Raw genomic sequence first — 26057 nt, 5'->3', positions numbered from 1 at the left:
TCATTATGGTATCATACCGAGTCTATACAGCTAGGGGAGGCCACGTCAACATTGAACTTCTGGTACAAAACCACAGATGGGGCTCACTATTGTTTAAAATCTTTGCCCGATTTAAAATGTCTCAAGTGGTTAAAATGGCATTGCAAATGTGGCCAAAGAACATATACATATAAACAGTGGGCGCTCTTGTTAGCTTACAGATAGAGTTTCTTTATGTTATACGTACATTCAGAGACATGTGTACTATTTGTTTGCATTAATGTAAGATATATAACCAGACATTTTTTCCGAGCCGTAACGTGAGTGATGTTTCATCCTATCAGACCAAATTCTGAGAGGTTATTGACCCCCCCCCCCTTCCCGTTCACAGTAGTGTACTGTATGATGTTGGTGCGTAGAAGAGTTTTGCCTGAGCATTGCCTGTTTCCAAACTGAAATGATTAGCCGTTGTTTGGCACTAGGAGGGCTGTCGTAGATGCAATACTTCTCTACGAAAACACTTCGAATGAGGGAGGGGAAAATTGGAAATGTTTTACATAAATCACCCTCCTTAGAGACATAATCATGTTTTTTGTGTTAACATTGAACATGGACCCTATCACAGTTCCATTGTACAATGATGAATATCATGTAATATCCTTACACTTGAAAAGTCATTCACATCCAAGGTGAGGTTTTGAGAGGGAGGGGCAGGGGGGAAAATTGGAAATGTTTCACATAAATCACCCTCCTTAGAGACATAATCATGTTTTTTGTGTTAACATTGAACATGGACCCTATCACAGTTCCATTGTACAATGATGAATATCATGTAATATCCTTACACTTGAAAAGTCATTCACATCCAAGGTGAGGTTTTGAGAGGGAGGGGCAGGGGGGGGGGGTGAGGAGGGAGACACCATTTTCTGCTCATTATTGAACAACCATTTCAATTACGATTCTGCTTGCATACAGTGCTATATGTTATTTAAATAAAAGAGTGAATGGCTGTGAAACCGACAGTACAGTTTGCAGGTCTAAGTAGGTCTAACACAGTTACATTCCAGACATCTAGTTACGTCTAGTACTACTACTAGTACTAGGCCTACTACTACTAGTAATAGGTAGGCTATATCGAAATTCGGACTTCTTCACCACTTCCAAAGCCCCCGAATCAACCTCTCGCCATATATCTATATCTGTGAACTGAGATTTCTCAATGCTCTTTCACTTCCTTAACTATACACGCTTATACTGAAGAAGTTGCCTATGGCATACTATGGTCTTAGGAAGACTACGTATGAGCCTATTTGTGTACTGGAAAGTAACACTGGGTCTCGTTTAGACACAGACTTAATAACATCTACTGCAGACATATGTATATGAGAGAGAGATTTAATAGTAAATCTTCGGAAAGCATTCTTACGATTCTCATAGTAATCTAGGAAGAGATTTTCAACTCCAAGGATTATTATTTAAACGTGAATAGAAGAACATAATGTTTATATGGTTATATCAAGAAGTTAACTGACGGTACTGCAGACAGCTTAGAAACTTCCTTTTCGTATAACATACCATACGTATATCATGTCAGTTTCATATGTACTTGTATAGTGTAATATATATATGTTTGTTAGTATGCATGTATTGTAAGTGGCACCATGGGCTTTTTGTTAAGTTTCTGTAAGGTAAATTAAGCTGAAACAGTAATCAATAGCACGTCCAGTTGTATCGCTCTAACTCGACCCGGATAAAAAATCCTAACAAATAGTTATATAAATATATATGTTTGAAAGTTCTGATGATCACATTCTCAAATATAATGTGTGCGCATGCGTAAAGTGGAGGTTCTGAGGGAGTTGTAAAGTTACATTAAAACGGTCCAACATTTTTTTACAATGTCACGTACCTACCTTTGAGTCATGACAAAGTTCAGCTTATATATGCCACGTATATATTTGTGTACTGGAAATGAACACTGGGTCTCGTTACGACACAGACTTTATAACATATATTGCGTATATTGATATATATGAGTGAGAGATAGAGAGATTTAACCGTAAATCTTCGGAAAGCAATATTACGATTCTAATAGTTATCTAGGAAGAGACTTTCATATCCAAGAATCATTACTTAAACGTGAAGAGAAGAGTGTTTATACGGTTATATCAAGAAGTTAACTGACGGCATCGCAGACTGCGTGGAAACTGCATTTTAGTATAAAATCAAGTACGTACATAATGTCAGTTTCATATGCATTTGTATAGTGTATTATACATAAGTAAGTTAGAAAGAATGTATGTTAGTAGGAATAGTAGGACTGTGAGTAGTGCAGTTGTTCAAAGGGATTCTCCAACTAGGATGTTCCAAATCATAATGAATTGGAGTTGTAACCTGTGGAGGAGTTGCGTGATGTTTGTAATGGGAACGATGGTAATGAAATCTCCCAGGAGAGAAATGGTGAGTGGTTAGTACTGGACGAAGTACGTGGTGATTGTGATGTGAACGACGATGGAAGTGTGTTTGAAAACAGTGGTCAGTGGGAACGGGAGAATTCAAAAGGAAGAATGGTATTATGTGGGTATTCACTGGTCCAGTATTTGGACCGAGAGTTCTGCAGGGTGGATAAAGCAAAAAGGGTCAGGGTATGTTTGCCAGGTGCTAAGATCCAAGATGTCAGTGAAAGGGTAAACAAAATTGTGTCAAATGAGGAGGTGGTCCAGGCTGGTACCAATAATGTGCAGAAGTAGTCACTTGACATAATACGACCAAGGGACTCAGTTTTGTGTCGCCTATCATCAACTCATGCTAATCATGTCATCTGCAGTCTATTGCCAAGATATGACAAAAAGGTTCAGACACATAAGTTGGTGAATTTGAATGGTTGCTTGCATAGTCTGTGTTCTGACTTTGGCTTCACATTTGTTGACATGTGGTCATGTTTCCAGGGTAGAAAGTATTTGTTTGCCAGGGATGGGTTGCACTTAGCTAACACTAGGGCCTCGCTGTTTGGTAGGATGGTGAATAACTCTGTTGAACAGCTATGTTTTAACTAAATTCGGGGCGATGGGGGCAGGCATAAATTTTGATAAGGATTATGTTTCTAATGGAGATGCTTATAAGCGTTTTGAAAGCAAGGAAAGTGATAGTAATAGTTTTAACATGATCAGTAGGCATGCTAAGATACAGAGCTTCAGGGATAAGCTGAAGATTACCAATGTAGACCTATTCTAAATGAATAAATAAATGCTGAATTAACTGTTCTTCTTGAGGATCTGAAACCGGATGTGTTTGGTATCATAGAATCTTGGTTAAGGGAGGACATTGATAGTGCTGGGGTGTCTTACCAGGGTATGCTGTGTATCGTCAGGACAGGAGGGATACAGATAATTATATTGGAGGGGAGTTTTACTGTATGTTAGGGATGATATTGTTAATGTTGAGAAGTCTCAGTTGCAAGGTTCTTTTGTAAATTCTGTCTGGTGCGAATTGTCCACAAGAGGTTCAGTGATGTTATTACTATTTGTGTTGTTTACCGTTTCCTAACAGTGGCTTGCTCTTTGAATCAATTAGAAAGGCTGCTAAAGGTAAGGTTGTTATAATAGGCGACTTTTAAAATTTCTGACATTAATTGTATAGATGGTTCCAGTGGTAGGAAGGGTAAAAACTTTCTAGATGTTAAGCAAGGTTGCTTTTTACATCAGCATTGCATGTTACTTTCCCTACTAGGGGGGATAACATCCTGGATCTTGTCTTGAGTTCTGAATCAAGCAATGTTGTTGATCTGAAGGGTCTAGGATAACTAGGAACTAGCAATCATGTTATACTACGTTTGATGTTGTTTGTATGGTCGTAAATTCTGTTAGCAAGGAAAAGGTCCCTGATTTTTCGAGATCAGATACAGAGGCAATTAAAACTATACTGAAGGGTACAGATTGGATTAATTTGTTTTGATATATGAGTGCCTCTTCGTCTTGGATTTGTTGCTAATAAGTTAAAAGTCATTATGGGAAATCGTGTTCCGTGGAAGAAACGTCGTCGTAAAAGCAGTATACCTTCCTGGATGAATAAGAATGTTAGATGTGCAATTAGGCAAAAACGTAGACTGTGGAAGTTGTTTAGGAGGACTAATTCCTAATATCTTTTGGCCAAGTCAAAAATACATCAGCTGAAGGTAGAACGCTTAGTGTCTGAAGAAAAATTGAATTTCGAAAATAACATTGCCTTGAATAGTAAGGATAACCTAAAGGCCTTTTTAACTTATGTCAGTGCAAATCAGAAAGTAAAAGTTGCAGCTGTTTCTCGTTGGGCACCACACACAGATAATATAGTAACTGTTAGTCAAGATCTTGCAGATCTTTTGAACAACTATGTTGTGTCGGTTTTTACAAGGGAAGACATGAGAAGTATTCCAGCTTTTCAGGGGGGGGGGGGAAGTGATGGTTCTAAAATGGATACGGTCTTATTTTCGGATGAGGTTGTCTTTATGAGCTGTTTTGTCTAACAGTTTCTACAGCTTCTGGACCTGATGCAATCCATCCGTATTTATTGAACAGTTTTGCACACCATTTCTGAGTTCCACTCTCATTGGTTTTTAGTGAAATTATGAATGAAGGTTATGTTCCTCAGGACTAGAGATGTGCTAATATCACCCGAATTTTCAAGAAAGGTGATAAGTCTAAGCCCTGTAATTATAAGCCCGATAGTCTCACTAGTGTTGTTTGTAAGGTCATGGAGTCTATTGTTAAAAAGTCTTTGGTCAGTCATTTCAGTGGTCAGTCTTTGATCAGATAGTCTCAACATGGCTTTTGTCCAAAAACGTCTCGTCTCACCAATATTCTCGAGTTTAAAGACCAACTATGGAGACTTTTCGATGAACATAAAATCCCACCATTTTGCATGTATGTAATCCTTAACTCACTCCAATTACATTGCTGTAATTAACTTTACCAATTTCGGACGTTAAATACGTGAAATTCCTGAAACATTCCGAAGATATCAGGTGACCATGTGACGTCACTGTTTGTATACCTCACTCACAACAATGCTTTTAGTGTGTAAAGTTGTATACTTGAGCTGCCAAAAACATCAACGATATTACTCCTTTCCCCCCGAAATGCCACAATTCTGTGTTGTTGGAGGTTGCAGTTATACCTTACCCAACTAAAGCATCAACTTTTTTAGATTTCTGAGTAAAAGAACTGACGTAAAACGCCGCAGACTTTGGATCAATTTTGTGAGATCCACGAGGAAAGAATTTTCAGCACACGGAGTATCTCATGCCCACGAGTACACATGCATGACCATGCCTCTGTGTATGCTGCAAATGTCTCATTCTGCGAAAATTATATACTGTCAATAGCTGTATCGGACATATAGCTAATGTGAAATTGTCCCTTTCAAGTTACCTCGTAAACAAGCTCTGGACGTCCTTACATGTAACACTATATCTCGCAATTGACAGCATAATATTTACTGTAAGAGATGACCGTGTATATACCGTGCCTAGGGTAGCATTGTTAGTACATGTAGTGGGTTACAAGTAACAGCATGTGTAAATGTTAGGATTTCATCGCATTTATCTATTTCATTTGTTGTATTCAACTATCGTGAGTTCGTGATACATTGTGTTATATTGTCCGTTATGTTTATTCCGGCATCTGCATGGTTCAAGGAGTTGAATAAAAACGGTTCTATGTAGCGATCGGACGTTTTATTTCGTTAGTGACTGTCTCGTGATTGCGGGATGTTACCGGTCAAGGCCTGTTCAACTAGGCCTAACTCTATCGAATTACACAGAGTCAAGGTAGTATTTCGCCCAGGATTGAACGAGAAACGTGGATTTGGATATTCACTGCTAAATTTTGTTTATTGAAAGGATACTTTTTTCTGTGTTTGTACTTTTGGGTATTAAAACGAGTAAGTACTATGTTCAGCTGAAGCTTAGTCATGTATATGCTACCCTGATTTATTCGGATCAGCGTCTTCTCGTCACGTTGTTCGATTATGTTTAGTGTCTTTTTGGTAATTCGTTGACAGTAACGTAAGCCATTTTCCCCTCACATATCACGCATGAGGCATCTTTTAGGTCTATTCTTCTGTTCAGTTTACGGTATCTTGCAATCAAATTGTATTACGGAATCGCCAAGCTGCTTGCATGTTCTACAGTATATTGTGCCGTACGGACCTATTGACGCTCTGCTATGTAAAAGATGCTTCCATTTGAGTGGAAACTTTGCTAATAAAATAACCAATTTAACTAAATTTTCTTCTTAAAATTGTCTTAAAACTATTTGTTTACCTTTATGTGTTTTTGTTTTAAGCTAACAGCTTTTCAAACGCTCGAAAGTGGAAGTCAAATACAGTAGAATTGTTCGCTATCTGTGTATAAACAGTGCCTATATCAGCGTTTGATTTTCGCGGTATACAAACAATGACGTCACACGTTGATCAGAGGCTCCTTTGGGTCAATCTCTGTTTTCAGACATTCCAGAGGTTCATATCACGTGACTACCCAAAATGTCCATTTTCATGGTCTTTTTTGATGGGTTATAGTAGGCCTACTAGGATGATTACTTCCTTAAAGGGTGTTCCTTATTACAGGCGGTTAAAACTGTGGAACCTCATTGGAGCTTATGAGGTTACGTGGTGACATGATTCAGGTTTTCAAGATTGTTTATGGTTTTGAAAATTTATCCTTCAATGACTTTTTCATGTTTCTAATAGTAGTTGTACCAGAGGTCATTGTCATAAACTCCAAAAGTCACAAATTAGGATCAATATTCGGCATAACTTTTGTTCTAATAGGGTTGTGAATTAGTGGAACAGTTTACCTGAGAAAGTTGTACTTGCAAGTATAGTGTAAATGCGTTTAGGAATGCTTTGGACAAGCACTTTAAGCATTGTAATCTGGTCTGAGTGTTAGTGTTTTCAGTTTTTTCTCTCTCCTATAGGGTCCTTGATGGGGACTTGAGTGTCCCTCCTGATCCTTTTCTTCTACTAAACTAAACTAAGTGGTACCATGGGCTTTTTGTGAAGTGTCTTTGAAAAAACTGCAACAGTAACTACTAGTCCAGCTGGTTGCTCTAACTGACCCGGATATCAGCATTGCTAACATGTTAACAGGTTAAAATTTCTAACAAATAGATATAGAAATATACATGTTTAAAGGTTCTTACTATCATATTCCCAAAATATAATGTTTGCGCATGCGTGAGGTAGAGGTGTTGGAGGGAGGTGTTAATTTACCTTAAACGGTCCAACAATTCTGTACAATGTCAGCATACCTACCTCATATATTAGAATAGATCACCTTCGAGTCGTGTCAAAGTTCAGCTTATTATGCCACGTATGACTATTTGTGTGCTGGAAAGGAACATTGGGTCTCATTACGACACAGAATAACATCTACTGCAGCCATATATATATATATATGAGAGACAGATAGAGAGATTAAATTGTAAATCTTCGGAAGCATTCTTACGATTCTAATAGTAATTTAGGAAGAGACTTTCAACTCCAAGGATCATTATTTAAACGTGAAGAGGAGAGTGTTTATACGGTTATATCAAGAAGTTAACGAACGGCACTGCAGACGGCTTGGAAACTTCCTTTTCATATAACATACCGTACGTATGTAATGGAAGTTTCATTTGTACTTGTATAGTGTGATATACGTATGTAAGTTAGAATGAATGTTTGTAAGTGGCATCATGGGCTGTTTGTGAAGTAAAGCTGCAACAGTAACCAATAGTTAGTCCAGCTGTTTTGCTCTAACTCGACCCGGATATCAGCATTGCTAAATGTGTTAACATGTTAAAAATTTATAACAAATAGTTATAGAAATATACATCTTTGAAAGTTCTGATTATCATATTCCCAAATATAACGTGTGCGCATGCGTGAAGTGGAGGCGTTGGAGGGAGGTGTTAATTTATCATAAACGGTCCGTCAAGTTTTACAATGTCAGCATACCTACCTTTTTATTACTTCTCTGTCACGAACAAGTGAACCACCATGTCACTTTGTATGAATCCAGCTTTAAAGGTATTCGGTGTAGGCCCCAAACATTTAGCATGCTAAAAGTTGATGACATTTAAAAGTTTTCTTTTCTGGGGTCCATGACCTTCCGCTAATTCCTAGACATTAAGGACAGTTGAAAAAAAAATGGCAAATAAAGTTGACCTTCAAAATTAAGGCTTATACCGCGTAAATTTGTATGCCCTTGTATATGGTGTAGTGGCTCAGGTATTTATTTTAGCCTTCGAACTGAAACGCCTGGTGTATATGGGTCAAACGATCTTAGAAATAACATTAATAGTACTGTAAGACTCATCACGTCTCATTATGCAAATTATTTGAGCTCTTTGACAGACTGTAAATTAATTCTCATCGCCGGAAACAATCACACTATTCACTTTTTCTGTCCAACGTATAATGAGTACATATAACTTCTAAATTCTTTCTATTGTTACATAGTCCTCACTATCAGTTTATCCAAATTCCATCAAACTGCCAGATACGATTTCAGAAACTAGGGCAAATTTGAATCATATTTATATTTAAAATGTGACGGAAAATTTGTCAAACTATCAGAGTTATAAGGTTAGGCTAAGGCACGTACAATAAAAACAAGTAACAGACTCCGACAGAGCACATGCCACAATAGGGAAAGATCATCTCATAAATGTCAGGACAAGAAAGAAAAGGACATGGAAAACGGTGCTGTATTCATACCATGTTGTTCAGTCAACCACATGCGCAAGAGTTTTTTTCTATTGGTGCTTGCCTGACTGGTATTATTATCTTTCACATTTCATACTAACGACTTACGAGAAAAAGTGACGTATATATATTATCTTGTTTGGGGGCTTTTCTTTGTTTTTGGCAAATATACTGGTCAGTGTTTCTTTTCAAGGGGTTTATCGAGTATATATGTTTTCTTAACTATATCAACGCCACGTTTTACACGTTTGCCCATCGTAAATAAATGCTAATTACATCAAGTGCCTTTTCTGCTCATTTTTCTACAAAAAACCCCCATCATCCATCGGAAACAATGGCATCCCCCACACCTTCCAAGGACATGACAGAGACTGTTTGCCAGTGCCCTGTTTGCTTGGATCAACTTAAAGATCCGAAACTGTTACCATGTCTTCATCGATATTGTAGGGATTGCTTGACATCGGTCATTCAATCAGCAAGCGAAGGAATGTTTAAATGTTCAGTATGCAAACAGGATTGTGAAAGTCCTGAAAACGGAGTGGATGGATTCAAGACTGATCTTCATATGACGAGTAGGCTGTTGTTGAACAAATTACAAGACTCATTTGTAAATAAAGATAAAAAGCAGTTATGTGTTAGCTGTTCTAAGGAATCAACAACACCAACATACTGCTTTAAGTGTGACAAATTTTTATGTCAACAATGCTTTCAGATTCATATAACTTTCGAGATGTTTCAAGATCACCAACCACACACTCTGAACTTGGAAACCATCAAAGAAAAGAACTTGACTTCGGAAACAATATCACCATTTACGGTCGATCCCATATGTGCTGATCACGAGACAGAAAGGGCACAGTTATGTTGTAGTACATGTGGAGGGTTGCCGATTTGCGTGACCTGTGTCACTGGTATGCACAAAGGTCACGACCTGATTGATGTAGGTGAGTTAGCGAAGAGCGAAAGGGAGTTACTGGAGGCAAAGCTTTTGGACATTACCAAACATGAAAAAAAGTTGTACGAGTTACCAGCTAGGGTTAAAGCTGCTACGCAGAAGCTAAGGAAGAATGTAAAAGATAAATCCGAAAAGTTGCAAATGCAATACGAACACAATGTTAACGAGAATAAAGACAAACTAAACAATACTGAGAGAGAAAGAATGTTAAAAGACGTAGAAAACAGAAGAGAACAGGAGAAATGTCAACTAAGAGTCAAATTTGAAAACGAGATGACAAACTTGGATCAGAAATATGACCAAGAATCTAAAGAAGTGCAAGCAGAACACGATAAAATCGAAGCTAAATGCAAAATAAAACTGGAGAATTTTGATGGAAATTTAAAGGAACTGTCGGCGGAAAAAGAACTACTAACAAGGCAGAAGGAAAATGAACTTCAAGATATCTTGGATTATTGTGAACAGATTATTGAAAGGTACGAGAATTTCACAGCGACAACTTCATCAATTCTTGCTTCGAAAGACGATTGGTCAGATTCTCAGTGCATCCCTTACATCAGGACAGCCGGTGAAGCCCTAGTAAAAGAAATGGAACAGGAATTTCCACAGTTAGAATTATTATCTGATTTTACTTTTGATGTAACGAAAGTTGTTTGGGGGAAGGTAAACATTATTGTCGATCAAGAGGTTTTAATCGATTTTGAACAATTTGCTGCTAAGCAAACTGTTGCTCATAATGATATGTCAGTTATAGGTCAGTATCTGATTGATAGCATCACACAAACCAGTGATGGAAATATGGTCACATCTGGTACTGCACCAAATAATTATTCACATATCAAAGTCATCAACAGCAAAGGAAAAATACAAAAGCAGGACCAGATGACAAGAAGATACAAAGTCAACTGCACCAATCGTTATTGTTGTTACTTATCCGAGCATCAAGTCGTGACGGTTTGTGCACCCAATGAAATCGGTATCTACGATGTTCGTGATGGTTCATACAAAAGGAAGTACATCGATGATGTTGTAACAACCGGGAAGCGTATGTTGTGTGTAGCTTATGATCCTGACAAAAATCGAATCATTGTTTGTTTGGGAAACGGTAAGAATTTCTTAATTTTTGATCATCAGCTGAAATACAGTCACACCGTGGAAGTAACAGGTGGCGTATTCGGTGTCGTGAATGATATCGCAGTACATGGTGGTTATCTTCTGGTATGTCATGGAAAAGGCGCCCATGCAATCACCATGGAGGGACAGAAAAATAAAATCGTATTCGAATTCGGATTCGAATTGGCCAAACCAGATCTTAATGCAAATACTGCGTTAGGTGTGTGTATGGATTTCATTTATATGTTATGGTCAAATACTACTAAAACTTTCCTGGCACAGTATAGCAAAGATGGCCGACAGATACTATCTATACTACCACTGGAAAATTTTAAGAATGTCTCTCTGACCACATTCGACGTTGATGGCACAGAACGCCTCGTAGTTGCTCTAAAAGATACTGCAAAACTCTACAGCTTTAGGCTGATAGCGGAGGAGTGATTACCCCAAATAATTTAAAGGATAATGAAAGGACTTAACTAGAGATGATCACATCATCAGGGTTGCACCACTAAATTGACTTTCAATAACGTAATGCATATATTTACACACACACACAAACACGCACACACACACATACACACACACATATATATATATATATATTTATATACATGAAAGTCTGTAACAATACTCCGTTGATAGTGGCTTAAAAGCAACGGCACTGTAATATAAGGCCAAAGGTCATATGAAGCTATTAGCAGCTAAAGGAAGAATGCTTCAAACCTGCATAGGGGCTTGTTCAGATTTTCAGCAATCTTTATTTAAGCAATTCAGTCTTTGAAGTTACACAATACGGTAGTGTATATTAGAATAGTTCAGAGCTCATTGTGAGCATGTTACATTAGAAAACATGAAATAAGTTACGGTTCATGATTATTTATATCAGCAGTCTTAGTATCTCTCTGTGGCCGACACTTAGCTTTGCTTGTCTGGTTGAGGTCAAATGGGGTCATAATTTGTGAAAGTGTACCAAATGAATTGCCTGTAGATAAGTGAGCCCAGGGGTCGAACTGTGCAAAGACTTGATTTCAATTAAATAAAATATTATGTCATAATGGCTATATATTGCCCCAACTTGCACTATTTGGTGCTTTTAAAAGTGGGAACTGGGGTCAGTGTCATTGTCTTTCAAAGGGAAGCCTCACCAAAATCTCTAAATATACTTCCTCTCAAGAGGAAGTATTTACTATGGAAGTAACTGACAAGCGTCCATAATCTGAAGGAAGAAATGAAGTGTTTTGACAAGCAACAGATTCTCGAATAAAAACTCCAAAAAGCTTGAAATTTTGGTCTACCAGAAAGATTTAGTTTTTTGCAAATATTGTAGGATTTTCTAGCTTAAAAAAAATTTCCAAAAAAAAAAAATAATAATAAATATAAAAGGAAAAAGAAGAAAAAGAAACAATTTCACTAAAATAAAACCGCTAATGAAGAAACCAAAGCTTTGCTGGACTGGACTGGCGAGAAAGAAGGTCGCAGCGAATTGTTCTTGTCAGCTTAGAGGCAGTCGCAAATTTTAGCCTACTTTAAGCGAACGAAAGGTGAAACTGCTTACATGAAGCATCAAAACAGTAGACAGCTGGTGTTTGACACGTGATAGTTTGTACAAATAAGTCACTTCATAAACATTCATCGAGCTACAACATCATTGATGTTATAGAGTTGATTTGAGTTGATTATTGATTCTATCAAAACGTATTATTATTATTACTATGTATGAACAGATTATTTGATCGGTCGGAACAGATTATTTAATGTAATTGTGATAACATTTTTTTAATTCTTTGCCGGAAGCAAAAGGAATCTCTAAGTGATGGTGACGGCGTTTGTGCGGGTGTGTGTGTATGTATGTGACATTAGTTTGTAAACACCGTTTAAGAGTTCTCGTTGGCTTAACTTCATACTTGGTATGTGGTTCCGTCTTATTGAGTACAAGAAACTTATTGTTCTCTGTGAAGTTCAATGGTCATTTGCGGTCAACGTCCAAGTCAAAGTTTGAAAATCTTGTAAACACGATAACTCAAAAAAGCACATCTTTGTTGAACGTAGTCCAGCTTGGTGAGTGCAAGATCAAATGAGTTCAACAGGTGTCAAATTCTGAAAACCTTATAACCTTAACACGATAACTCCGAAATAAGAGCTACAATTAATGTGTGAATTCAATACTATGATTTTCGTTTGGTGAACATAGTTTGGTCAATTCTGTTCACTTAGTTTTGTGAGGGGGCTCTATATAAGATATAAGTCTTCCAAGGAATGAACTCTGCTTCAGAGAGTTGATAGTCTTGCTTAAATCACACTCAGGCAGGCTCTTATCAGTTTTCACACTCTGAGCTTAACGAGGAGAACAGGTTATCTCAAATAGTCTCAAAGTTGGCCATTTTCTCTGTGATTTATACAAGATGGGTTTTGCTATGGCATTGGGTTGTGAAAATATTTCAAGTGTATTAGCAATGTATTATATAACTCTAGTTCATTAATAACAATTAGTAAAGGCATGGTTGGTGTCAGAAATGATTTGCTAGCTCACAACTGGTAAAAGACAGTTTTCTTCTACTTATAAATCTTTGTATAGATATTTCACATAACAGTACTGTTCTTTCTGGATATTGAAACATTTTGGATTAAAAATTCTATACTGTTAAATCCTTACCAGTGAATTAATTGGTCGATGCCCACAAGTGAGTGATACATACCAGGGCTAGAAATCTCTGATCTTTTTTGGTTCTCACTTAATTCTTGGACAAATTTAACTCACTTGCTCTACATTAGTCTGATAGTGATGTGGAAATTTTGAGCAAAGCGTATGGCAAGGAATTACAAAGCTAACTGGCTATCTGGTATCATTTTGTCATAACAGATTACTGCTTCTCACGAAACAAATAGTTCAATAGTTTTGTTATAACACAGTATGTCGTAAAAATTGATTTAATCTGTCATAAAAGATCAATTTATGCTGTCATAACAATTATTTAACCTCATATATTCTGTCTCAACATTTTCTGAAGTCAAAAGTACTTCCATTAGCATAGATGGTTCTGCGGGTTTATGTCTTTTATTTTCATTTAATTTGTCGTAATGTCATCTTTAATAGATATCATCATTGTTAACGTTATAACTTTTCTTATCGAGTTTATTGCACAATAAACACATAGAAGTACCAACTACAAAATGCCGTATGAACTTTACTTTGATAATTGAAAAGTACATCCGATCTGTGGACGACTACATTAAGCAGATGTTAGCATGGTAAGAGAGACTATCGGAAGGAGCACCTCTTATTACCCTACATGGAAAGACTCGGTTGAATTAATCAGCAAAATCTGGCAATTGTAAATTGGATGCGATAATAAATAGCGTTGGCAACGGTCGATAAAGAGAAGGAACAAATTACTGGGGGAGAACACTTTACAATACTTAAAAGAGACACCGTAAGCTACGACAGTGCGGTCGTAGTGCACATGCAGCTATAGGGAAGCAACCAGGGACAGGTGTGATACGCCCTCCCCCCTTAAATTCCCCCTCCCCCACCCCGTCCGTCTCAAACGATCAATACCATGTCGGTAGCATAATCCAAATAATAGATGCATTGGCTTAAACACTAAATCTTCAACGTATAATATGGTCTTTGTACGTCCTTGTAAAAGTTCTCACTATAGCTTAACCCGACCCTTCACTGGATAGCTGATAAGTTGGCAATTCGTGCCCCCTTCAATTTGTGCGAATCATGACATTGATTTTTTTTCGCTGTGACGGCCTGACGTTTTCGTCACTTGTAACCATTACTAAACACCACATGTACTTCCATGACAACCGAGCAACAAAAAATAACATGTAGATAACATATAGAACATTAACATGTTAACATGATCTCCTGGTTTGTTTCGATGCTATGCTATGCGTGTGCGTGTGTGTGACGCTTTGCTTGTAAAGACGATATCTCAAGTAGGGAAGCGTGGAACAATCCCATATTTGATGTTAAGGAGTACCACATTGAGTATGAGAACCCAAAATGGGGGGGGGGGGGGTGGTGAAGATTTAAACTGGGTCAACGGGGGTCAAATTGTTAAAACTTCTGAACACGATATCTTAAAAAGAGAAGCTGGAACCAATGTCATATTTAGTATGTAGTTGTGGCACGTAAGTAACAGAAGCTTATGGTTTTTGGTGGAGGTCAAAGTTTATTTGGAGTCACCAGGGGTCAAATTGTGGAGCCTTGTTTCATAGTCTATTTTATCTCCCACCGACCAGTCTATTACGTAACATGTGCGTTTCGCTTCATAAGAATATGAGAGGCTATTGGCAATTAGAAATTTGGCTGAAGGGCATAGGTAGATAAGAATCAGAAGTCTCGCACAAATCTCCATTGATTGAAGTATGTCAGAACTTTTGGAGTTGCCATGTGCACAAAGGTGTGTAATGAACGTTGTACTAGTCTTAGTACATACAATGTTGCTATTGGAATGGACGATATCATCGTGAATCCTCGATTTTATATTTTTGTTTTCATCGTATTTCGCAATTGTCAGGTTTGGCTGTAGCAACGTTGAGGACATGACCAGGCGCCGTTTACGAAAATAAACTGTTGCGTTGTTAGATGTTTAGAGGCAAACCAGACGCAAAATCTTGGGAACCAAGGGATAAAAATCGCCCGGTGCCTGCTTAATGTACTGCTTTTAAATGTATGACATCGAATAGAAGAAGCATGCTGTTTTCGGTAGAGACCAATTTGTATGCTGAATACAAGAAAATTTCCCATCTCGGTCATCAGCTGCCATTGTGAATATTGTTTTTCATATCTCCATGCTTTTGGATGTATTACCTAGATTGAAGTATGTTATTCATCCTGGCTATACCCTACAGCCTAGTGTGTCTCATTCATATAAGATTATATTCATGTAGAATCATCGAAACCACACTGCAATTTTGCTGTTTGGCTTTTTTAAGTACTTTTCCTGAAAGAGAACACTCGGGCAGATTGATATAGACTGTATGTATAGAGTATGCCAACTCTCAAGTCAGAACCGAAATCAAACATGGGCTTAGAATATCAACAGCAAAAGTTGTGGTCTCTTTGTGACGGAAATGAACTTGGATGTGGTATATGTATACCTTGAAGGAACTGATCTTTGCTAACTAGATAATGTTGGAAAATTCCATCAGAGCCGTGCATATCTACGGCTCTGGGTCTAATTCCACGAAACTAATTGACAAACTGCATATCATAACAATACCTTACGTGGATCAAGGCAATACTCAGTGTACCGTACAATATCGTTCGTAATTAATGAAGAAATACATCTCTTGAAACATATTTTCGGAGTTTCAAATCATACTATAATTGTTTTAAGAACCGTAAATCAGTGTGGTTCCTAAAGCAGACATTTCATTCGGTTATACTGCACAATTGGAACCTTGAACCACAGATTTGGAACGTCTCCGCCACTAACTTAGTCTTGCTCAAGACCGTGTGTATCTGCTCTCAGTATAATATATTCACGATTTCGAATACCTATCAGCCCGCCCTCTATTTACTGTCTATTTTGGCTACCTACCAGCCCGCCCTCTTACTGTCTATTTTGGATGGCTGTCTGTTCGGAGGGTACAGGGTCTACGGGGGGGGGGGTTGGGGAAATGACAGGCGCCACAAAATCATAAGGTGACGGAATCGGTCATATTATAGTATAGCTTGGGATGAGCAAAACGGAAAATCTACATCTATGCTACCTATAACTAGTCGACCACCCACCGAGTCTGTGTGCATGTTCAGCCGGCGAATTATATACTGGTGAACGCTCTTTTATGATCTTGTTAGTATGATTCAGCGATATGTAAACAGCACAGGATACGTACATTATAACCAATATGCCAGATCCCTCAGTAGGAACACTGGAGAGCCCCTATGATGTTAGACTAGTCAATTAGTAGGATGAACGGCTGGGTCATGTATGTTGAAAAGAATACGTGTTCAGAGGGTCCGATTATACGCAAAATCAGCTTCATTATCGGTCGGTTTAACTTGATAAATAAATTATAGAAGCGTAGTATGAACACAACGAGAACCTGCTTTTTAGTCACTCAAATCATTCCGAAACTCACTAATAACATATTTACATTGATACGTTACTCTCCGATTACATAAATTATAGCTTAGCTTACAGTGTACGGCCGTGGAAAATGTAAATTTGAGTGCATGCTTACAGCTTCGCTTGTATAAGTGGCGGATTTTCACCAGGATCATACGGCAACATACTGGCAATACTGTTCTCTTATCACGGACGGTTCCATGATTGTAGGAAGAAATGGGAGTGGATCAGATGTCGTTGACGTCAACAACCGTCTAGAGGGTCTGGGGCTGCTTCCCCAGAACAAAATATCATAAGCAATGTTGTGCTAACAACTAGTTTAATTTTCAAGAGTTGAAAATGAGCGAGGGGGAGGGTTACAACCCTACAACACCCGAACCTACTCTCGTATCCCTGCGCTTGCTTATCCACTGGTCAGAAACTATTTATATCATATCTTGGCCTGACCAGTTCTTATCTTAATAATATTGTTGTATTAAATAAGGATGTAGGTCCGTATAGTAACATGCGTATGATTCTTAGTATCATGACACTATAATGTAAATCCGCTTGAAAGTTAAAATGTACCTAATGCAGTATTTGTTTCGGATTTTTTTCAGTCAACATCATTGTTGCTTTTTTTCCTGTTTCTATGTGAAATCACATAAAATAAATCAATAGATGGGAGAACTGAAGGTGATATAAAGCATTTTCAAACAGCTTTGACTAAATGGAGATACAACTCCTGGCGAGCAGACGGAACGGTTAGGGTCAGGGGCGGGATTTGAGTTGTGAAAGTGGGGGGAGGGGCAAACCTAATAATAGGAATGTATCTAATAATCATGGTTTTTTGTTTCGAAAACAGCCAAAAAATGTGTTGGTTTTTGTGCAAGTGACTGTTTTTGTATGAAAATTAGTATTATTGAATAGCTGTGGTCCTGATGCTAGCAAAGTGATAATAAAAAATGTACTCAAGTCGGGTTTAGCAATTCAATATTATCGTTTTTCCAGCAATGTTAATTATGTATTCTGTGTCACGTTTAGCTGCTAATGTAGTAGATGTTCTTGATAATAACCGTAGACTTATGACGAGTATGGTGTCCTGTTGATGTAGTAAAGTTATGAATCAAACAGTACTGAACAGTCAATCCAGTTGTTGAATTCTTACATAAGGGTGTTTTTTTTTTACATATTAAGGCCCTCCATATCATTCTTCATATTTCCTTTTTGAAAAGGACCCAAGAAGGATTTACTGTCTAACTAAAATTTTGGATAGTCAGATGCTGACGTAGGTCAGAGTGGGAGAGCACAAAATCAATAAATAATATTATTGCACAATGTCAAGTGTGACACAAACTAGGTCTTGTGAAAGAGTGCTCAGCAAATTAGGCGCAAAGTCGTACAACTTATATGTTTAGCGATAGTTCAGTAGCGTGTCTGTCTATCTCATAGAAATTATCTCGCATTTCTTTCGAAAATGATTGTGCAGAGATGATGCACAATCTCTAAGGTTATTCCTTGCTCATATTTTTTAGGGTAGAGGAGGGGAGGGGGGGGGAGTAGGAAGTGGAAAGGGGCCTTCAGTAATTTAAGTACCATGAGGCTGATTGTTATCAATAAACAAACAAATAAAATTTAGGGTATATATAAATATTTTGAGCTTAGATAATTTGAATCATTAATGTAGAGAGACAAGGGTAAACAAAAAGGAAATGTTTCATGTATATTACCATTAAATTCCTAACAACCATAGTCGTTATTGAAATGTTACATATATTACATATTACCATTAAATTCCTAACAACCATGGTCAGTCTTGGAAAGTTACATGTTTATTAGATTAAATTCCTTACAACCATGGTTGGTCTTGAAATGTGTCATGTATACTTCTATTAAATTCCTTACAACCATGGTCGGTCTAAAAAATCAACCAAAGGAATAATTGTTGCTCATCATAAGTTTTCTTTGAAGGTGTTGAACTCTTTTGTTATATCCAAAATAAAATTTTTTACAAATCTCCAAGCACAATATTTTCCTACCAGGTGGCTGATGGGAGTACATGGGATGTGGGGTGGGGAAGGGGTGGGGGGTGGGGGTGTACATGTCGTTTGTGAATAATTTATTAACCATTTCCTTCCCTCCATTCATATGTAAGCTGTTTTAGTTCCGCACAGTGTATGTCTAAAATTTTATCATATAACTCGCCCTGTTCGTATTTTATTTTACAGTGGGTTTACACTTTCATATCATGTATTTTTTGTTTCTTGTTTTTTATTGGTTGTATTTCTATAACATTTTTTAATATTAAGGAATGACCCTTTAAGCAGCTAAGCTTCATCAGTGAAAGTGACTGATCTATGTAGTCTACTAAGCAGTCCAATAGGTTAGTTCCTGAGATGCAAACCACAAAACTCAATCACCGGAAAACAAAAAACATAAGCAAAGAGGACAATTTGTGTTGAATGGCACCCAAGGACGCTCTTTTGGTTTATGAAGTAAACTGAACAAGTTTTCGTTGTTTTATCAGAAGTGATAAAACAATGGATTAGCATCAACGTTTAGCCCTGTATGGAGGAAGCAACATCATCAATTTAGCTCAACTTTGTATGTATTTGTATGTATGTATTTTGATCCTCCTGCAAGCAGGAACTCGCGAAGAAGCATCATTGGCTTAGCAAAGCTGCAAGCTGACCAAAGTCAGTCTCTTAGATTCATATTTAACGTCCATGATTATGAATTGTCAAATGTCAACAACTCTGTAACTGGACGATATACATTAATCTTGGAGTGACTCGAACTCGGGACCTTATGATTGAAAGGCAACTTTAAAGGAGCATTTCTAACATTTAGCATATTTTAATGGTGAATATCGTACAAACCAGCTGACGTAACAAATCTACTTCTCAGATTTGTCTTTTTTCTTGTATTTTTGATATAGTTTTGTTATGATTAATTTTTAATAATATTTATTTTATTTCATTTTATTGAGGACTATAACAGGGTGGTTTCTCGGTCTGTCAGATATGATGAGATAATAATATCTTGGATTAACCGGAATTTTTGTTGTTAAATTCTTTCACTCCATAGAAACATTCCCATGATTGGAGGATGGCACTATTATTATGTTTACTGAGATGATGAATATTCATTTACAAACTGTATGCCACTCCCATTTGTAAGATTTGATGTTACCAAAGTCTGTTACAGTAATGCAGGGTCACGCAAGAAAAGTTCAAGAACTATTTGCTCTGAACAAACAAAATTGCTGCTCTTGTCAATTTATAGCATAGGTATGTTTGTTCCTTATTGCAAAACACACATACGTATGAATACGGTAGGAATTAACCTCCGCCACTTACCCACCCCTGTACCAGACACTCACATACTTAGGTCGTGTGGGGGCGGAGTGGGGCAGAAGCCTTCCATGTTTGTTATAGTGTATCATGTGTGCTTTAAGTCGCTTTACATGGTAGTAAAGTTGATGGGTTTTCTTCTGTCATATATTCATATGATAGGCCTATATATGATCGGGCAAGACATAATGATATAGTCTTTGTCTTGTAGTGGGTAAACGGGTTAATAATTGAGTAAATTAAAGGGGAAAATGATCAGATAAACGGACCCACATTATGAATCGTTAGGTAATTTACTTGGGTATATGATGTAAAATATTGTTCTTATATGATATGAAAGAATAATAATGACATCATTGTGTGCTAAAATATTCAGATCAAGAATTGGGTTTTTTTTCTAAATTATTTATTTTTCTTTGACGAAGGGAGCGAGAGGGCTTAGAATGTTGTTGGTCATGTTTTCCACGTCCATCCTGTCCAATTTATTTCTAAATTGCGTTCTTCCTCTTGAAACATTTCCCATTTTCTATTCCCTTCTCTACCTTATTGCTATACTTGTATATGTGTATACTTGAATTGGTTCGTAATAGGTAGATATCTTCATAAGCATTTGCCAAAAAGTTCCCTTGGGGGGGGGGGGGTTGGGGTGAAGAGGGTCGATACTTGAATCCATGATCCCTACATCACTTTCCAACCTTATCTTTTGATCTTGACACACCTAGGCATTTAGTCTGATGCACTGCGCGTGCCTGTGAAGCAAACTGTTGTTTTGTTTTTTTGTGTAGTTTTTTTTCCAGTAAAAACTGGTCAGACATTTCTATTAATAAATTCTTAGGGCAGAATAAATACTTTGGAGTGAGTCTTTTGGAAATTTGTAAGAGTTATGTGAAGTTAATCCGACTGCCTGCCATTCTACCTTCCATGATAAGATTAGTTAAATGCTTCTGACGATGTAGTTACCGAAGTTTCATCTCTCACATAATCCCTTCAAAGTGTAAATTTGTTTATACTTTTAAGAAATAACTTATACTAATATACAACTGTGTGTTTGTTTGTTTTCTTTCCATGGTCTATTACGTGTACGTGAGGTGTTTTCTGATATTAAACCAGAGATGGGCCGCTCTCCTTCCTTGCATAGCTATAATAGGGATCTCCTTCCTAGCCTATGTACAACATCTTCAGTTACATAAGGCATCAGTTCCACCCACCAACCACTCCCCCCCCCCTCTCAACCCACCCACAACCTACTTACCTGTTAGATGCAACACAAAACATGCATTTAATACAGAGTCGACGCCAGTGTTAAACCTTGGTAACCCCCGCCCTCCACACACCCCTCCTCGCACCCCTCCACACATCCCTCCTCGCTCCTTTGCTAAACAACGCAAAAGTACAACATGGACGCCCGTGTTTAACATAACCAACCCACCCCCTTCCTTTTCTTTACCTATGTTAACAACGCAAAACACGCATTAATTATGAAATAGACGCCCGTGTTTAAGAAAAGTAATCCTACTCCTCAGTCACCCCACCCCCACTCCACCCCCCCCCCCACAATCCTTACTTGTCATATATAACGCAACCTACAGTTGACGCCCATATAAAGTAGTGCGTTCTAACTAGGATGAGTGCACACAGAATAATCACTATAAAGAATATAATAAGTATCAATTTTAGCGAGGGTAAAGTTGCTGATTGTTTAAATAATAAAAATTGGAAACTTTTAACCGCGAAGTATGTCCTTATGTATAGTAAACATAAGCCCATTATGAATATAATGGAGCGCTAATGTAACATGCCGAATATACTCCCATTACACACTCAGTTTATTGAGACGAATTCTTCCACCTTGTTCCACCCTGTCTTTAACTCCACTTCATCCTACGATTTTCTTCAAACTACCGATCAATTCTGTCAGGAATAATTAGGAACACTGGAAACGTGCTTTGTCAATGCAATTGGAATGTTTTCAGCAATTTGAAATAAGTCCCCAAATTCAAATGTTTGAAAGTAGGAATTATTCATACATCATGAAACTTTATCTAAGTCGGGACAAAGCGTTGAATGAATCGTCCATAATTTTTGAACAATTAAAATCCAATATTTACTCTGGCCATCTACTCTCCCCCTTCCCCGCCCGGCTCCCGTAATGCAACACATCCCTTCCCCTCCCCACCCCGGCTTCCCCAATAACATTTCTGATTGTCCGCGATATGTTCTATGCACGTCTCCGCTTATAATGTACATTTGGCAATAGCAAGACAAAAGTACAGACAATGTCTACCTATGGTTATCACTTAAAAGGTTGTATAAATCAATAAACCATTGTGTTGTATTATCGTTTCATTAAAAGCTATGCAGAATTATGTTCCTAGAAAAAAACTGATATTTCGAGGAAACAACAGATATAGCTTTGTAAAGTAACATGAGCTGAAAACAACTTCCTGACGGAAACAGCTGCGCAAGTTACAACACAACAGCACTGGTCAGTATATAGAAACGTGTTACGTCATTGGAAGCCTGGAAATTCCCGTCTTCTTACTCCTGTGTAGATAAATATAGGAAAATCTCGAAGACGGGAATAGAAAAAAACTATATCAAATTACCAAGAATTGCGCTAACTTCGGGAAAAGCACCGTACTTAGTATATCAGACAGTGGCGTAGGAAGGTACTTTTGAGTGAAGGGGCTGAAGACTGATGGCCGGCCTGGGGGAGGGGTCTAAGGGGAGGGGGTGTCCCCCTCCCCTTTGGAATTTTTTTGCATTTCCAGGTGGCCTCAGATGCAATTTGGTGCAATATAGCACACTTCAACCCAAATATGTGTGGTCGGATGTGATGATGTGGATAAGATATAAGGAAGCGTACAAAAGACATATCACATTGACCAAATATTTATGAAATATCAAATATCATCATAGTAATAATAATCCTATTAATTTTTCATAATTATAATTATAATAATAATAATAATGATAACAACAACAATAATAATAATAATAATAATAATAATAATAATAATAATAATAATAATGATAATAATAATCTGAAATTTTCAGATTCTTTAATTTTTGAAGACTTGATACATCTCAACAAAATGGTAATTTTGAGAAGTTAAACGTTTTGTTTAAGTTAGTAGCAAGTGTGTACCAGCATTAATTCTCAGATAATTACCGTTTTACAGACATTGCATCTCGTCCGAATATTATTTTCAGATTTTTGACATGTTGCATTGTTTGTCTGTTGTTAATACGATGTACCTTTGAGGCTTCCGTAAATATAGTCTCAAGAGTTTTAAGACAAAAGTGAAACTACAATTCTGCCGCAAGTGTCAATTCCCTAGCGCTCCTATATGCAGCGGCGGAAAGTCACAACAGTTACTTCCCACACCAACCGTTGACCTACTGTTAGGCCATGCTTTTCTTCCGTCACCGATAACAGTTCTTTCCTCATTTCATTATACTCTGTCCAAGGGCGTAGGAACCGGGGGGCTGGGGGGCTTCGCAAGTCAGAAAACCCCTTTTTCATTTCCAAATGAGAACAAAAATCTCATTTGGAGCACCAAATTGCATCTAAGGCCAAGGTGAAAAGCAAAATTATATACAAAATGGAGTGGGTGGGTTGAAGTGTGCTATATTGCACCAAATTGCATCTGAGGCCACCTGGAAATGCAAAAAAATCCTTAGACCCTCCCCCATGCCGGCCATCAGTCTTCAGCCCCCCCCCCCCCTCCCACTCAAAAGTACCTTCCTACGCCACTGACTCTGTCTAAAACATCTTTAGAAAGGTGGAATAAATCTCTTCATATCTCAGTTGTTTTCTAGTTTCTATTTAGCATGGCACAATCGGACTTTACTTTAGGGGTTAAAAATGTAGAGCTACGTAACTTTTGAAAACCAAAAGTCACACGTAAAAAACATGGCAACATGTAGCGCCGTCTGGCTTTTGAAACTCCATTGTGAAAGTTCAATTGTGTCTCTATATAACACTGGTCTAAATTGAATATGCATTACAAATGAGTGACAGATTCTGTACATATAAAAATGATTGTGATTGGTTTAAGTTTTCATTCGGACCTAGAGGTAACAAATGAGAGTCATCGTTAGAAAATATCGACCTTCTAGCCCAGCCTCGAGAGGCGCTATTGTGAAGTCCCGAATGGTAGCGCTAGTATAGGGTACTGTAATTACGCACTGTTAATCGTTTGTGTGTATTTTTTTTAAATTTTGTTGCTGTACCGTTTAGAACTCACACTCAGTTTAAAAAAATATTAATAGGTAGTTTAAACCACCCAAATTCCCATACACATTGAGCATGCAATAGTTTGCGTCACAGCAATATTACTAACCCCCCACAATAGAATGAATCAGTCCAATCTTCCTGCTCGCGTTGATCCACAGCCCCCCCCCCCCTTTGGGAGCGATCAGTCACACTTTATCCTTCAAAGAGCTTATCTTGCAGTACGTTTTAGTGTCGTTTTTGGGGGTGGAGGTGGGGGGGTGAGTGTTTATTATTGGTGAGCAATTCTGATAAGATCACAAACGTAAACCAATATCTGTTTATAGCTCCATGGTAATATTGAGCCAAGAATAGATCACCTTCCTGTCGTATCAAAGTTCATATTATGCCACGTATGAACATAATTGTGTACTGGGCGGGAAAAATGGGTTTCATTACGACATCTACTGCAGACATATGTACATGAGAGAGAGATATATAGAGATTAAATAGTACTTCTTCCGAAAGCTTTCGTACGATTCTAATAGTACTCTAGAAAGAGGCTTTTATCTCCAAGACTCATTACTTAAACGTGAAGAGAAGAGTGTTTATACGGTTATATCAAGAAGTTAACTGAAGGTACAGCAGAGGGCGTGGAAACTTCCTTTACGTATAACATACCGTACGTATATAATGCCAGTTTCGTATGTATCTGTATAGTGTAATATACATAACTAAGTTCGTATGTTTTTATGTTAGTGGCTTCATGGGCGTTTTGTCAAGTAAATGTGAAGTAAAACTGCAACATTAAGCAATAGCACGTCCACTCTAGCTGTATCGCTCTACTGAGCTCGAACCGGATATCAGCATTGCTAAAAAATGTTTTTACATGTTAAACATTAATAACAAATAGGTCTAGAAATATACATGTTTGGAAGTACTGACTATTCTTTTCCCAAATAAAATGTGTGCGCATGCGTGAAGTGAAGGTGTTGATTTGAGGTGTTAATTTATATTTAACGGTCCAACAAGTTTTTAAAATGTCAGCATACCTACTTTTTCATTACTTCTGTGTCACGGAAAAGTGAACCACCATGTCACTTTGCATGAAGCCAGCTTTAAAGGTATTCGGTGTAGGTTCCAAACATTTAGCATGCATAAAGTCGATGACATATTAAAATTATTCTTTTCTGGAACCTCTGAACCTCCACATTATTCCCAGACATTAAAAACAATTAAAAAAATCATTCAAAGGTCTCCACATCAATTGATTCAAGAGAATGGAAGTAAAATTCGGAATGTTTGAAAGTTTGAGAACACGTGACCATTTTATGAAGTTGTAGCATAATTTTGGCCAATAAAGTTGACCTTAAAAATTAAGGCCTGTGCCGCGTAAATTTGTGTGCCCTTGTATATGGTGTAGTGGCTCAGGTTTTTAGTATTTAGCCTTCAAACGAAATTATTTGAGCTCTTTGACAGAATGTGTAAATATGATTCGATATTTTATTTTATGTTTCTAAACTTGGGTCTTGAAGACTGAACCGTTTCATTAATCTTATATAATTCTTGTTTGACTTCCCTTTTTGGTCAAATATGTTGCATAAGGAAGAAACATAATTTAAAAGATTTAGATCTCAAATAACACGGTA

General features: G+C 37.5%; 2 protein-coding genes across 4 annotated transcripts in view; both read left to right on the top strand.

Annotated features, from left to right (window-relative positions):
• Positions 1–26057, top strand: part of LOC139983817 (uncharacterized) — a 120578-nt gene that overhangs the window by 89126 nt on the left and 5395 nt on the right. The window contains exon 1 of one of the 3 annotated variants that reach the window (XM_071997646.1): positions 7383–7607. The exons of 1 other annotated variant lie outside the window; for it this stretch is intronic. The gene's annotated coding sequence lies outside the window, so the exon portion shown is untranslated. Of the gene's footprint in view, positions 1–7382; positions 7608–24816; positions 25091–26057 lie in introns of those variants that run through there. One more of the 3 variants, XM_071997626.1, reaches the window with a different exon arrangement.
• Positions 7621–11212, top strand: LOC139975598 (uncharacterized). Its single transcript, XM_071983633.1, has one exon. The coding sequence runs from the start codon at positions 8969–8971 to the stop codon at positions 11210–11212; it is 2244 nt and encodes a 747-aa protein (XP_071839734.1). The 5' UTR covers positions 7621–8968.

This window comes from Apostichopus japonicus, chromosome 2, assembly GCF_037975245.1.
Source record: "Apostichopus japonicus isolate 1M-3 chromosome 2, ASM3797524v1, whole genome shotgun sequence".
NCBI lineage: Eukaryota > Metazoa > Echinodermata > Holothuroidea > Aspidochirotida > Stichopodidae > Apostichopus > Apostichopus japonicus.
This window is presented reverse-complemented; position numbering and strand designations above follow the sequence as displayed.